The sequence below is a fragment of the Scyliorhinus canicula genome, chromosome 20 (genome assembly GCF_902713615.1).
Source record: "Scyliorhinus canicula chromosome 20, sScyCan1.1, whole genome shotgun sequence".
Lineage (NCBI taxonomy): Eukaryota > Metazoa > Chordata > Chondrichthyes > Carcharhiniformes > Scyliorhinidae > Scyliorhinus > Scyliorhinus canicula.
In genome coordinates this window covers 3,935,494-3,952,105 of record NC_052165.1, presented here as the reverse complement: position 1 = coordinate 3,952,105, position 16,612 = coordinate 3,935,494, and the positions used below count along the sequence as shown (strand labels likewise).

Genomic DNA, 16,612 nt, shown 5'->3' with positions numbered 1-16,612 from the left:
CGTCTTGTCTCTGTGAGCCCGGATTGAAATCAGCTCCCCTCTCACCACTGCCGTGAGCGCCTCCCACACCACCGCTGCTGAGACTTCCCCCAGATCATTGACTTGCCGGTAGTTTTGTATACACTTCCTCACCCTCTCGCACACCCCTTCATCCGCCAGCAGTCCCACATCCAGCCTCCACTGCGGGCGCTGGAAGCTCTCTTCACTCACCTGTAGCTCAACCCAATGCGGGGCATAGTTGGAAATACTGCGCATCTACCACCCCTTGGTAGATCCCTACTCAGTATTTTAAAAATCGATCTGGGAGTAGACCCTATGAACGTGTGAGAAGAAGGAAAACTCCTTCTCTGTCGGCCTACCAAACCTCCATGGACCCCCCCCCCCCATCTGCTCCATGAACTCCCTCAGCTCTTGGCACTCGCTGACACGACCGATCCAGGCCTGGATCCATAACTGCACTGAAATCCCCTCCCATAACCAGCTTGTGGGAATCCCGATCGGGTATCTTCCCCAGCACCCTCTTTATGAAATCAGCATCATCCCAGTTTGGCGCATATATGTTGACCAAGACCACCTTCCTCCCTTCCAGCCTATCGCTAACCATAACGTAGCGATCTCCCCCATCCGAAACAATATTCCCCACCTCAAACTCCACCCGTTTGTTCATCAGAATCGCGACTCCCCTGGCCTTAGCGTCTAGCCCTGACTAATCCAGCTCTTCCTTAACCTGATCTGGGTCCACTACCTTCAGGTGCGTCTCCTGCAACATTATCACGTCCGCCTTTAAAGCCCCAGGATGCGCAAACACTTTAGCCCTCTTCACCGGCCCATTTAGCCCTCTAACGTTCCATGTAGCCAGCCTAGTTGTGGGGCATCATGCCACCCCCCCCCCCCTTTGCCGGTCAGCCATCCCCTTTCATGGGCCTGCCCCCAGCCCCTGTCCCGCGCCTCTGTAGCCCCGCCTCCTGGCAGCGCCCATCCCCAACCTCCTCTCCACTTCTAAAATTAAATCCCTCCCTCGTCGACCAAGCAACCCCTCTCTCCACCCCCCCCCCTTCAGCAACAACACTCTGTAATCTAACCCCATTCGTAATCTGATTGTATACACACCCCCCACTGCGCTCCCGCAGACTAGCTCACTCAGCTAGCCTGGTGGCCCACGCCTCCAGCGCCAGCATTTCTCCTACAGTGTTGCCTACCTGACCCCCCAAAACCATCGCCCTCAATAACCCCAGCCCCGACGGCCGCCCCTTTAAGAAACAGGCGCCACCCAAAGTCAGTAAAAACAAAGCCAAACTCTCGACATAATACAAATTAAAGTAACACCACTCAAAATAATACAAAGTCAAAAATCCCCACCACCACCCCCCTCACAACACAGAAAACCCACCAAAATCGAATAATTTTTTAACTACTTTCCCCTTCTTAAACAAAACACAATTATCGAAGAGAAAAATCATGAACGAAAACAAACAAACGAATAAATCAGTGCAAACAGCATTTGAAACGAGCAGGAAAAACAGTTTCTCAAACTTAGAGCAGAATGTTCTCAAGCTGGCATCAAGTTGGCACCAGTCCTTTCCTCCTGGCAAACTCCACGGCGTCCTCGGGCGACTCACGGTAATGATGTTGGTCACCATACGTAACCCAAAGTCGCGCCGGATACAACAGACCAAACTTAACCTGCTTCTTGAACAGCATAGACTTGACTTGATTAAAGCCAGCCCTCCTCTTGGCCACCTCCACGCTTAGATCTTGGTACACCCGCAAAATGCTGTCGTCCCACTTACAGCTCCGCGTGCGTTTGGCCCATTGGAGAATACGCTCCTTATCCAGGTACCTATGGAACCTGACCACCATCGCCCGAGGGGGGTCTCCCTGCCGCAGCTTTCTCGCCAGCGCTCTGTATGCCCGATCCACCTCCAACAGTCGGGGGAAAGCCCCATCTTCAAGCAGCTTCTGGAACATGTTCGCCACAAACTCCCCAGGATCAGCCCCCTCCGGGAGGCCGACAATCCTTCGGTTCTGCCTACGGGACCTGTTCTCCAAATCCTCTACCTGTTCCAGCAGCCTTTATTGCCGGTCCCTCAGCATCCCCACCGCCATCTGGTGTTCCTCTTGTTCAGCTAGCGCCTTCTCCAGTTTCTGGATCACCCGGTCCTGGGCATCTAGCCTCCGCTCCATCCTCTCCACCGTTTCCTTAATCGGGTCCAGACATTCCCGTTTCTGTCTGGCGAAGTCTTTCCGGATGACCTGCATCATCTCCTCCGTTGATGGTTGGGTCGAAGCCCCAGGGGTCTGGACACTGGCCATCTTGTCCGCTGCTGCAGCCAACACCCAGCTCGAGCCTGTCTTTTTGTTTCTTCCCTTTCGATCTCTTCAGGCTCTCTGTTCCACAAACCAATATATACACCGAACACTTGTTCACTGTTTCTTCAAATCCAGCGCTTAAAAGCGCAAACAAAAACGGGGGGAAAAGGGTCCAAATGTCTAGCCAGAGCGGAAGCACGCAATGTGCGACCTACTCCCTCATGGTCACCACCGGAAGTCCTCTTACCCATTACTTAACAGTCTCCCCTTCCTTGGACAAAAAAATTATTTGGTGAAAACAAAATGACAAGAAACTCAAAAACACACGTAATTTCTCCCCTTCTTTCTTTTCCATTTTTGTAAGAAAAAAAGTCACAGAAACAGGCGCCCTTCATTAACAATATCCAAAAAATTTTGTGAGCGAGCCCCTCTTTTTGTATAACAGTCTGACAATTGATAGCTACTGTCGACCTATTTAATTTTTGCTATTTCTCCTCTGCTTCATCTGCTTCAAACTTGCAATGTCTATCCTTAACTTTTTCTCATTGACACTTTTTGTAGAGTGCACATTTTCCCTCAGGGATTTATTGTCAATGTGACATTCAATAGGTATATTACCCAAATCCCCTAATCCCAAAATTTCTGCCGATATCGGAGATATATAAAAGGCCATATCCACCGCCTCTACAAGGCTTAACATCTCAGCGGCCAATGTACTTTTGACCACTCTCCTTATTTTCTTTGTTTCCCGCACAAGTGGGCAACATTTACCATTGTTCCCCAAAAGGAAAATTATAAAACCTCCTGCGCTTGAAACCCCATCACATAAATTTTCATAGGACGCATCACTATAAACTATGAGTTTCAACTGCCTACGGTCACCTAAAACCGGGAGCCTCATAACACACTCCTACATTTTTAATTTGACCAACGCTTTATTTGCTCTTATTATGTCTTCCACTTTGGGATCATTCATTTTTGTACTCAACTCTAAGACATCAAAACTCGCATCCGGTCTACCTAACCAGTTCAGTTGCCCAATTAAACTTCGCAGTTGATCTTTTTCCACCTTTGAAACAATTGCGTCTTTTTGTGAAACCCGGCCATGGCTAATTGCTATTGGACTGATGCTTTCCAAATAAGATTGCTGACGTAAAGTTGCCCCTTACTTAGTCTGTCCGATTTCCAGTCCAATATATTTAAATGTACCGGAAGACTGACTTCGAACCCTGAATTCTTTCCTCAAACCAGAGATTACAAAGCTTCAAAATCACTAGTCCCACCCCACAAAAAATCATCGACATGCACCATAAAGATGCCAGAAAGATTTCCTTTATAGTGCCAGTAAAACATTGCCGGATCTGCTTTCAACTGGCAACAGCCTAACTTTAACAAAACTGACCTTACTGAAAAATATCACACTCTATTCGCATCATTTAATCCATATACACATTGGTTCAACTTCCAGAGTACCCCTTCTGTGTTAGCTGCCTCTTTAGGAGGGCGGAGAAAAATGTCTATCTGGAGCTGATGCCCCTGCAAGAAGGCAGCTTTTGTATCTATAAATTTGCAGTCCCATGCCTTTGTGGCTGATAGAGCCAAGATGATCTTTAAATTAACCTTTCCTGCCGTAGGTGAATCTATCCTTAAATCCTGATCTTCTAAGTTTTCTTCAAATCCCCTCGCCACAAGCTTGGCCTTTGCCTTATAAGTTCCATCCGGAAGAATCTTTTCCGTGCAAATCCATCTGTGGGATAGAGCTTTTTGTCCCCTATCCGGTACTTCCGTGTATACCCCAAATTCACTCCAACTATGCAGTTCTTGCTGTTTGGCATCTTTGATAACTTTTTCATTTAACTTATTGGAAGCCACCAAAATCTCACTTGTATGTGGGTTTCTACTCCTATTAGTATTCGTAGTCTTAATCATGTTGCGAGACCTTGATAAACTGCATCCCCTCTCCTGCTTGGTATCTCGTTCTGTACTGTTACTGCTTGATCTTTCCCTTCTGCTGTGGGATGTCCTTTCAATAGTTCTCGACCTTTTCGTGCGGAAAAGTTCACCATCCAATGTACTATCAGAACTGGCACTGTGTTTCTGTGCCCTCCATTTTTGAACTTCGTGTTCCCAATCCATTGTCTTGACTCCCTCCCCTGAATGCTGTACATTCAACCAATGTTTATACTTTCCAGTGGCCTTCCCTGCTCTACTAATAACAGTTGCATCCTTCCATTGACTAGACCCTTCAGGCAAGTATGTCACTTTTGTACCAACTTTTGGCAACTGTCCTTTCGGAAAAATGGCCTGTTCTAAGTCATCAGAAGTGTTGTGTCCCTCTACAGAAACCCTGTCTATATCAGTTAATTGGTCCTCGTAGTTCTGTAACACGTGCGTACCAGATGACCCTGGTTCCTCGTCATGTCTGTCTGCTCTGTCTAAACTTGAAAATTTGTAATCTCTACCCATGATCCTTGATGAATGTACCCTAACAGTTTGATTGCCATGTTGCAAAATAATTGTTTTGCCACCTATGTCTATGATCTTCTCTGGGCCTTTCCATTCATTAAAATTGGCTCTCTTATAGTATACTATGTCTCTTTGCTGAAAAACGGTATTTGATGGCCGTACATTAGGGCAGCACGGTAGCATTGTGGATAGCACAATTGCTTCACAGCTCCAGGGTCCCAGGTTAGCACAGCTGCCTCACGGCTCTGAGGTCCCAGGTTCGATCCCGGCTCTGGGTCACTGTCCGTGTGGAGTTTGCACATTCTCCCAGTGTCTGCGTGGGTTCAACCCCCACAACCCAAAAATGTGCAGAGTAGGTGGATTGGCCACGCTAAATTGCCCCTTAATTGGAAAAAATAATTGGGTAATCTAAATTTAAAAAACAAAATGCTCAGCAAAGGCAGAGCTAATAGTAGTCCCTTCCCAAGCTAGAGGCTGGTCATCCAAAAATCGACGGAATTTTAGGATTTCTACCAAACACTAATTGATAAGGACTATAGCCCCCAGCCATCTGCAATGAATTCTTTGTATGTATCGCCCATGCTAAAGCTGAATTTAGCGTGCAGTTTGGTCTATCTGCCAAAATTTTCCAGAGCATGTCATCTATTACCGCATGGTTTCTTTCACAGATACCATTACTAAATGGGCTTTCTGCAGCCGTATTCATAACTGTGATATTCACATTTTCACACATATCCCTAAACTGATTATTCGCAAATTCTCCCTCATTGTCCGTAAGGAATTTTGCCGGTGGGCCCATTCCTGTCCCTATCTATTTTTCCACGATTTGATCCAGAATTACTCTTTTCTTTACTTCGTACAATCGTTGATCGACTAAATCTGGTTGCTAAATCTACAAAATGCAAAATAAATATATTATTGCCTTTATCCCAGATCTTTGGCCACAATGTCATTAAAATCCCTGGCCAAAGGTAAGGTTACTATCAGTCGTGCTGATGTCCTTCTGTACTTCCTACAAACTTCATAGCGATCACTAACCTGTTCTATTAGCTTAATATAGTCTTCATCCCTTATCCCTGCATCCTTTAATAAATTTTTCAGCCTCCGAGACAGATGCGCAAATTGCCTATGCAGTTTTAATACAACAAGCTTTTTATCAGCTAAAGTCCCATTTTCAACAGCCATTAACACATCCTTAACAACTGTACTTGAAATATTATTTGTCAGTAATGGAATACAATAGTGTCCAACTGTGTAAATTGTAAGTCCACCGTCTTTCCAAAAACTGTTGTCTTATCTTGTTCCATATCCAGCTTCATGTGTGCTTTCTTCATCGACGGTCTGCTCAGAAGCAAAGGTATCTCACTTGATACAACATCCGTGCTAATAAAATGATTCACTCCGGCAATATTGCAAGGGATCACCACTCTTTTCAGTGACATCAGAGTATTCTCATCCCCAAATCGGAAACTTGTGGAACTTTCAAATTCCTTTAACCTTGTTACGATTTTCAGCATTCAAGAAGTCCAAGTAACATTTTAACCAGTCAATCCCACACACAATAGATGTGCAGCCACTGTCCAATAATGAAAAAAAAAATGAAAATCGCTTATTGTCACGAGTAGGCTTCAATTAAGTTACTGTGAAAAGCCCCTAGTCGCCACATTCCAGCGCCTGTCCGGGGAGGCTGGTACTGGAATCGAACCGTGCTGCTGGCCTGCTTTAAAAGCCAGCGATTTAGCCGAGTGAGCTAAACCAGCCCCTACAGCACAATTGAAGGATTCGGCAACCAACACCCTCATTACTGGTGTAAAACCGCTTGTTAATAGGACAATGCCTTCTTTCTGGTCACTATCTTTTTCCTCTTCTGAGTCTTCCATGTCATGTGTCGCTTCAAACACTGCTGAAAGCGTAATGGCATTGAGAGTCATATGGAAAACATCGATTTACCATGCCCCGTGCATTTCTGGGGTTCATCTAGGTTCTAACTGGGTTTCTGACTTCATCATTTCAGGGTCCCGATCTCCTTCTATAGTCTTGGACCCTGTTTGTAGCCATACGATCTCGCCATCCTGTTAATAGTGTATCTTCCATATTCTGATTTATTGCAGGCTGACCTATTTGGGTCATGTTAGAGGTTTGTGCAGAGTCTGTTGAAGTAATTTAAAGGTGTTTGTGGAAAAGGATCAGTAGCTTTGACTGTTTATACAACAGCAGCTAAACGTCTAACAAATGGTAGCACAGGACGGTTGCTGTGCAGATGTGAAGGGTTGAAAGATACAACTTTTCCAGACCAAGGAGTGAGTGAGAAAAAAAAAAGAAAGCTATATGGCTGAACCTAGGATAAAGCTGGCTGGATACAACTACCCCCACCCCCCCCCCACTTATTTGCTGAAAGGGGATAGTACGGTCAATGGAGAAGTGCAGTAGTTATGTGGACTAAGGTAACTGCCTTGGGAAAGAGAAAGCAAGGTATGGCATTGGCTCTTTCTCTACCTTATGACAGTAAAATCCAGAACAAAGTGTTTTCTGAGCTGGAATTGGAAGAGTTAGAGTCAGAAGAAGATCTGCAGTCTCTATTGTGTTATATGGATAAGATTTATAAGAAGGATGACTTGTTAAGTGCGTATGAAGCATGGTCAGATTTTGTTAGGTTCCAGAAAAGAGGATTTCTCCATTGAAGAGTCAACGGTACTGCTCCTTTTCCACAAACACCTTTAATCGACTTTAACTGACTCTTCATAAAACTCTAACATCACATCACCTGACACAAAGGCCACCTGAAGCTCCATGACATTTCAGTGTCAATTATTGGATACTTAACATAAATGAGACAACTAATTGGAATGTCTCTTACCCATTGCGTAACACCTCATACAGAACTGAAGCAAAGTAGAAAGGTACAGAATTATATAGTTGGAAAGGGGGCGGAGCAGAATAGAAGAGGAGGGATAGGGCAGGGCAAAGGAGATATGGACAAACGTGTCATGGACATAAGACAAGAGGAGTGTTCATGGTGAATATTACACGTATCACATTTGTTTAGAAGCACATCAGTGTAGAACCTGATCTATGCAGACAACTTAAATACCTTTGCACTGTTTGTAACAACCCTTTTGAAATGTCTGTAATGTTTCTTTTCTTTAAATAAATTTAGAGTGCCCAATTCACTTTTTCCTATTAAGGGGCAATTTAGCGTGGCCAATCCACCTACCCTACACATCTTTGGGTTGTAGGGGTGAAACCCACGCAAACATGGGGAGAATGTGCAAACTCCACACGGACAGTGACCCGGGACTAGGATCGAGCCCGGGTCCTCAGCACCGTAAGGCAGCAGGGCTAACCACTGCGCTGCCCTCCCTCCACAGTGTAGGGATACGGTGGATACTTTACAAATAAAGCATACTTTTGCAAACAAAAAAGTCAAGAGCATAACAGAACACTCCAAACTGACCTGGGTGGAGGCAGCCACAACTGCATTCAAGAAAAGCATTAACTCAAGGCAGTTTGCACCTGCATGTACAATTTCCAGATGCATTACAAAATAAATTCAAAGTTGCTCTCATCAAGGAAACTCTACCATCGAGAACAATGAAGGCAGCAACGTGGGAGCATCATCATCGCCAAGTCTAAACACAAACCTAAATTTAGCTACACATCATTCATCATCTCTGGGGAATCCCAGAATTTCCAACACAACTCCATTATGGGAGCACCATCACGATGGGGATCAGCTTTTCAAGGGGAAGGTCCACCAATCACCTCAGGGCGAGGGCGGATGCGCCTTGCCCATTCCAAAGTTAAAAAATCAGTGACTCAGGTTACAGAACCTCACAGCTCTCTCTAAAGGGGCTGGTTAGCAGTGGGCTAAATCACTTGTAATGCAGAACAATGCCAGCAGCGTGGGTTCAATTCCCGTACCGGCCTCCCTGAACAGGTGCCAGAATGTGGCAACTAGGGGCTTTTCACAGTAACTTAATTGAAGCCTACTTGTGACAATAAGCGATTAGTATTATTATTAAAGATTTAAAATCTTACTCTCTGACATCGATAATTTATTTTCTTTAATAATCTTTATTGTCACAAGTAGGCTTACATTAACACTGCAGTGAAGTTACTGTGAAAATCCCCTAGTCGCCACATTCCGGCACCTGTTCGGGTAAACAGAGGGAGAATTCAGAATGTCCAATTCCCCCAACAAGCACGTCTTTCGGGACTTGTGGGGGGAAACCAGAGCGCCCGGGGGAAACCTACGCAGACACGAGGGGAACTTGCAAACACCACACAGACAGTGACCCAAGCCGGGAATCGAACCTGGGACCCTGGCGCTGTGAAGCGACCGTGCTAGTCACTGTGCTACCATGCCACCCATGTCAGTTTATATCTGTGTCCATTGTTCCAAACCCCTCAATCTCTGGAAACATACAAATTATCAGCAAAAAACACATTTAACATGTTGGCAATGTATGGAATAATGTGCCATTCACATTTGCAGGCTATAAAAGTTTCTGAATTTAAATATCTTTAGTAAAGCAAAACATTACGGCAATATTACTGCAGAGATATCAGGCAACGAAGATACAAGTTCAATCCACTTCGCCGATAATATAGAAACCACCCTTTCGATAGGTGGGACAGAATCAGTTAAAATGTCTGAAACAATTACATTTGCTCAAGAATTGGACAAAGATTTATTTTGGGAAATAGAAGAAAAAACAAGAATTAGTGTAGATTAGATGGGTATTAGTGATATCTTTGCTTAGATGTAACTGATGAAAGCAAATGACATTCAACTGTGGCTAGATATAGTTACAGGCCAGAAGCCGTGTGGAAACTAAGCAATACCTTTGAGCAGAGGTTGAAAGGTAGGAATTTCATGCAGCTTAATAACATCTGGATCATTCCAGGTGGTTCGAGCAGGTTGCTGTGTTCCTGTAGCAACAACTATGATGTCATCCATTTTAGCTCTTTGTTTCGCTGGAGAATTTGTTGCTGAATAAAAAAAAGAGGGACACACACATCTTATTAACGCAAAAACAAACACCCACCCCACGCACAAACAAAACGCCCCCCACGATTCTTCTAGAGGGTTCAGAATAAACAGACGACTGTTTAAAACCCTCACGCTGAGAACTGTAGTCTTAACTCAGTGAGGCTGGTAGTCCCTCTGGTGGACGCAAGGTAGAATTGCACAGACCTGCGGAGAATCGTCGGTGTGAGACTGAGGTCAGTCAAGTAGAAGTGACTCCTCAAGAGAGAATTCTATAGCCTGCCGGTTCTAATTGAAGCCAAATATTAGAAGATCCAAAGCAACCATTGATAACATCACTGTGTCCAAGGAACATTGCCAGTGACAAAGACTGCTACCTCAGCAGCAAAGAACCATCTTATGCCCTTTTGATCCCTGTTATTTTCAATCCTTTCCCTACCCCCACTGTGTGTCTGTCTTGTGTGTGTGTCTGGGTGACGGGATTCGAGGAATAGTTAGATTGGCTGACCATTGTTCCATTCTTACCATTATATGTTCATCTATTTCTTTGTTATAAATAAACAGTTTTTTAATGTTTTATATTTACTAATCTGGTGCATGTAACTCATTGGAGTAGTCAAGGGTAACAGACCTCAGGGAACTACACTAATGATGAGTTAATTCACTTTTGTTGGGACTCCGGGGCCTGTGGGCCTGGAATTGACCGCACATTCGCCCAGGGTGTCGTAAGAACAATCAATTATGGTTTTACAGCACCATTACTGAGATGAGCTTCCAATTCCAAATGTTTATTAAATTGCCCTTTAATTGGAAAAAAAAATTTAAAAACGAATTTAATTAATTGAATTCAAATTCCAATCAGTTCAATTCTTTTATACAGCCACCTGAAATGTTTGAAATCTCTGACCGATCATCAGCTACTCGCCAGCATCTGATTTAGTCCAGCTGGCTATTTAAAATTCAGCTTTTGTTCCTGTGTAATCCCTGCTCACCGGCCTGAACACAAAACCTTTCAAAGACTGTTCACTGCTCGACTTGGTTTAGATTGCACTTAGTCTTCAGCTACAGAGACAGAGACAGTGACAGGCAGTAACAGACATCAGAACCAGGGAATCGGAAACAAAACACATCTTAAAGAGAGTTTATACAATCTCCTCAACCCCAAGCTCTGGAGCAGCAGGGTATGTTGGAGAAATTGGGAAGTGGCACAGTAGTTAATCAGTCAGCCGAACAGCACCTGCTAAAATTATCCATTTGGTACAGAGATCAAATTGGTACCAATCACATGAATCATTGTAAACTGATTCTTATGTATCAACAAATCAGAGCACCTTTATCAAAACTAGATTAGAATTAGTACAAAAAATTTACCATTGTGCATACATCTCTATCCACAGTAAAGCAGCTCCTTTGATACTAGTCCAATTATTGCTAATTGGCTGGCCACAAGAAATCACTTGGGTTAAACTGAATTGAACGTCAGTGATCAGCTGCTTACCCAAAACATGACATTCTGGTTGTTTATTGTCGTACGTGCTCTGTTCAGCTCCCATGGTATTGAAATGTGGTCCCACGATGCCTCTACCCTGCACAAACCAAACACAGTTACAACTTCTATTTCTATAACACCTTTACGGTAATAAAATGTCCCAAGGCAGTCCTCAGGCGCATTATAAACAAAATGACACAGCCACTGGAGATATTAGTTTAGTTGAACAAAAGCTTGATGAAAAGGGGAGGTTTTAAGGAGTTCCATCAATTGAACTATTTTTGCCCTCTCTCCCCTTCCCCACACAGCTCCCTAACCACATAAAGAGCAAGTTCATAGAAACATCAAAAAGAAAATTGTTTCCAATTATCATAGAATTTATAGTGCAGAAGGAGGCCATTCAGCCCATCGAGTCTGCACCGGCTCCTGGAAAGAGCACCCTACCCAAGGTCAACACCTCCACCCTATCCCCATAACCCAGTAACCCCACGCAACACTAAGGGCAATTTTGGACACTAAGGGCAATTTATCATGGCCAATCCACCTAACCTGCACATCTTTGGACTGAATTAGTCACAGATACAGTGAAAAATAAGCAAATTTAAGCAAAACATTTTGTAACTGTGGCTATTTCAGGGAAGTGGGGGCGTAGTCACTGGATTAGTAATCCGGGGCCCGGGTTATTACTCTGGGGCCATGGGTTCAAATGCAATCACGACAGATAGTGGAATTTATAATGCTTCTAAGAATTTAAATTAATAAAACCTGGAGCTAAAAGCCAGTCTCGGTAATAGAACATAGAACATAGAACAGTACAGCACAGAACAGGCCCTTCGGCCCTCGATGTTGTGCCGAGCAATGATCACCCTACTTAAACCCACGTAACCCGTATACCCGTAACCCAACAATCCCCCCATTAACCTTACACTACGGGCAATTTTGCATGGCCAATCCACCTAACCCGCACATCTTTGGACTGTGGGAGGAAACCGGAGCACCCGGAGGAAACCCACGCACACAAGGGGAGGACGTGCAGACTCCACACAGACAGTGACCCAGCCGGGAATCGAACCTGGGACCCTGGAGCTGTGAAGCATTGATGCTAACCACCATGCTACCGTGAGGCCCCAATGGTGACCATAAAACCATTATGCTGTATCGAGCGTGGTTGGCCGGGTGTTCCTCGACAGCTGCAGCGCCAAGAATAAACCCGCTATTCAACGACAATTTGCTGTTTTCTTTGACCTCAGGGAGTTTCTCCAATCGATGCTAGACTTAGGCAGCCGTCCTGGACTGGCAGCTAAGCCAACTCCACGCAGATCGGGGCTCCATTTTGGAAGGTTGCCCCGATTTCTAGAGCTCCCCTTTCAGCCCCTCCCCCCAGCTTTCAGGACCCCTACCCCAAACTTTTTCTGGGGCCCTCGATTCCCCCCTCAACCCACTTTTATGGGCAACCCATGGCAATGCCACTTGGGTACCCTGGCAGTGCTTGGTTGGCAGTGCCATAGTACCAGGCTGGCAGTGCTGGGGGGGGGGGGGGGGTGGCAGGACACTTTCCTGCCCTGTCCCTTATCACCTGGAGGCCTCTAATCACCCATGAGACGACTCCCCCCCCACCAAGATGCAATCACGCCTGGCTCACGTTTGTGGGACCAATACTGAATGACACCCGATTGAGGCCTGGCAGCTCATTTAAATATGCATTTCTGGATCTCGTCCAGCGAGGGCAAGACGAAATCGCACTGAGCCTCACGGGTCCGGAAACTCTCACAAGGTTATTTTGCCCAGAATTCAACCATCACATCCCAACTCCAAATCAGAGACAGCAAGGTACCAGCCTCCCCGGACAGGTGCCAGAATGTGGCGACTAGGGGCTTTTCACAGTAACTTCATTTAAGCCTACTCGTGACAATAAGCGATTTTCATTTTTCCTTGAATCATGCCCTTAGTCACATCGTCAAAAAATTAACTCAAATTTATTAGGCATGACCTCCCTCTGACAAAGCCACGCTGACTGCTCCTGATCAAACCTTACCTCTCCAAATGGAGATAGATTCTCTCCTACAGAATATCCTCCAATGGTTTCCCTACCACCGACATTAGACTCACCGGTCTGTAGTTCCCTGGCTCATCTCTACAACCCTTTATAAATACTGGAGCCACATTAGCTGTTCTGTGCTCTGGCACATCTTCTGTGGCCAGAGGGGAATTAAAAATTTGGGTCAGAGCCCCTGTCATGGGTCACAGTTCAGGTGTCCCGCATTCTCCTGCTCAAAGCAATCCTAGTTTATTACAATTAGTATCATTTTATAAAACATCTTTAGCTTTGCAGAGAAACCATTGCATGTGTACAGCTCTCACCTCCAAGTTCCAACAGTGACCAAGGGGGCTGGTCAGGCATTAACAGTGCCCTCTAACACTGCACACGTACCTAGCTCAGATATCAGATTGCGAGGTCGGTCGTTAAGGGTTATTCTGATCCTGAACGTCACCGGCATGCATGTTTCCCCAATACACATTGCTAAGCTAACCCAAGAGGATAGCCACTAATAGGCCATGAGCACCTGACACTCCGGTTTGAGCATTTGCCGCAGATACCAGGAGCTGCCGCAGATACCAGGAGGTGCTCCACAAACACAATCTTATCATGAAATGTGAAAGGTCACGGAAGGTCAGGATACAAACGGGTAATTAGATGTTATTTTGTTGGAGGTTGAACAAAACAACCAATTGATGTGGGGTTAGAGTTCATTATTTTGTATTATTGCCCAAAGACATGTTTTACTGATTGAACTGATTCTAACTGTTGCTCAGTTATTTCAAGATGCTTCACAGAGGCACAATCAGAATATAAATCAAACACAAGAGCCAAAGGCGATGAGCCCAAAGTCCTAGTCAAAGAGCTGGGTTGTAAGGAGAGCCTGAAGGGAGAAAGGATAGGTGGAGGTTCTGATGGGTTTAAGGGGGAAGTTGCAGCACATGCTAAATTAGTGTTTTTCAAACATCTTTACCCCAGGACCACTTTTACCAACCGGTCGACCGTCACGACCCATGCCAGCTGGCCTTTGCGACCTACTTTCTTCGCTTACCTTTAATACAAGTGAGCCCAATTGGTCTTCACAAACTCACTAGCTTCGTCATTCAATGTTGCCTTTCTGCTAAGGACTTCAGCTTCTGATACAATATCTTGCGACATCCTTTGAAAAAATCAAGAGGTTTGTCCTTGAACTCCTCATGTTTAGTCTTCAGATGCCTTTGAAGTTTTGACGGTTCCATATGCCAGTACTTCCCTGCATATAACACATATGGGCTTTGCATTCTGATTTGCGTTGGCACAATTAACAAAGCCATACCTCAAGAAATCATCTTTCCACCGCTGTGTTCCCGATTCTAGTTTTTGCTCTGTTTAAAATAATCCATCTCCAGCTCTTCACAGTCCTGTTGCTTGCTTGCTCGCAGCTCAAACATTGAGTAATCTCACCCCCATGATTTTGAGCCAAAATTACAAGTGTACAGAGCGAGTGATGTCAGTGTAAAGCCGGGTGCTCTCTGCTGCCGCTTCTGGCCGGAAGACTGCTTCCTTCCGTTTAAAAGACGATCGCGACCAGCATTCTCAATTTAAAAGCCGGTTGGGGCCGTTGGGTACTTCTTCCATATACAGGAACGCCGCACCCTATCGATGCGTGACCCTCACTAAATTGCCCCTTAATTTGGAATATTTTAAAAACCTAACATGTACAAAAAGGTGCAATTCATTCAAATAAAATGCTTTCAGAAACCTGCAATTCTGACATTTTTTTAAAGCAAATTTTCCAAATCTGGATGTGTGTGTTGCAGATATTTCAGTAACAAGAATCTCCCACAGTATAATTGCCAATACTTACAGCACAGGTCAAATCACCGGCTAATATGGTTAACAATAAATTACAGCAGCCGCCAAAATCTTCAAACAACAGAATTTGGTTATGCTTAATCATTGGGGTGACGGAGGACAGAATTAAGTGGGCAGCACGGTAGCCCAGTGGTTTGCACTGTGGCTTCACAGCGCCAGAGTCCCAGATTAGATTCCCCGCTGGGTCACTGTCTGTGCAGAGTCTGCACGTTCTCCCCGTGTCTGCGTGGGTTTCCTCCGGTTCCTTCCCACAGTCCACAGACATGCAGGTTAGGTGGATTGGCCATGCTAAACTGCCCTTAGTGTGCAAAACGGTTCAGAGGGGTTATTGGGTTACAGAGATAGGGTGGAAGTGAGGGCTTAAGTGGGTCAGTGCAGACTCGATGGGCCGAATGGCCTCCTTTTGCACTGTATGTTCTATGTTCTAATTTACTGTTTACAGCTGGTTTGCTCAGAATGATTTACCTGGAGCTGGCTGCAGGACTGTGGCAGCTGCAGACACGGAGCTGGGAAGCTTCCCAGAGAGTGATTGTGAGAGAGAGACAGAGAGAGGCAGGGACACACACCCACAGAGGGTCAGAGACAAACTGAGAGACGGTGAGGGTCAGGGACACAAACCCCCACCCACATACCCCCACACACACAGTCTCAGGGACACACGCACACACCCACACACAGAGAGAGTGAGGGAGGGTCAGAGACACAGAGGGTCACACAGAGGGCGAGGGTCAGAGACACAGAGGGTCACACAGAGGGTGAGGGTCAGAGACACAGAGGGTTACACACAGTGAGGGTCAGAGACACAGAGGGTCACACACAGAGAGAGGGTGAGGGTCAGTGACACAGAGGGTCACACACACACAGTGAGGGTCAGAGACACAGAGGGTAACACACAGTGAGGGTCAGAGACACAGAGGGTCACACACAGTGAGGGTCAGAGACACAGAGGGTCACACAGTCTCAGGGCCTCGCTCTCTCTCCCGGACCCGCCGCACTGACGCCTCCCGCGTCTCCGGGATTCCCGCCCCGGAAATACAACACTGACACGGAGCCAATCACTGCTCACTTCCGGGTCACCCTCACACCCGGCCCTCCTCCCCTCGGGAGAGCCAGACAGCTCAGGCCACTCGGCCCCTCCAGTCGGTACCCACCCTCTGGGAGGGAATTCAGCCTAACCCCACCCACCCCCACCCACCAGCAGCAAACCCCCCATAACCCCCCCCCCCCTCCCCCAGGGAGAGCCAGACAGCACAGGCCACTCGGCCCCTCCAGTGTCTACCCACCCTCTGGGCGGGCACCCAGACTAATCCCCCACCCAGCACCCCCCCACCCCCATAACCCCACCCATTACCCCCCTCACCCCACCCCGTGTAACCGCCCTGAACCCAATAACTACCACCCCTTCCCCCTAACCCCCTCCACCCCCAACCCCCTTCTCCCTCCACCCCATGTAACCCCCCCACCC

The 16,612-nt window shown here is 46.1% G+C and overlaps 1 protein-coding gene across 3 annotated transcripts in view; it reads right to left on the bottom strand.

The window, feature by feature from the left end:
* Positions 1 to 15,937, bottom strand: part of borcs5 (BLOC-1 related complex subunit 5) — an 86,271-nt gene extending 70,334 nt beyond the window's left edge. Inside the window, exons 1-4 of one of the 3 annotated variants that reach the window (XM_038780057.1) lie at positions 15,613 to 15,937; positions 14,345 to 14,545; positions 11,265 to 11,352; positions 9,622 to 9,768 (exon numbers count right to left, since the gene is read on the bottom strand). In XM_038780057.1, coding sequence (XP_038635985.1) covers positions 9,622 to 9,768; positions 11,265 to 11,319 — 202 coding nt within the window. In that variant the 5' untranslated portion in view covers positions 11,320 to 11,352; positions 14,345 to 14,545; positions 15,613 to 15,937. The remainder of the gene's footprint in view (positions 1 to 9,621; positions 9,769 to 11,264; positions 11,353 to 14,344; positions 14,546 to 15,612) is intronic. The other 2 variants (XM_038780059.1, XM_038780056.1) reach the window with 2 other exon arrangements.
* Between the last annotated feature and the right edge of the window lie 675 nt (positions 15,938 to 16,612).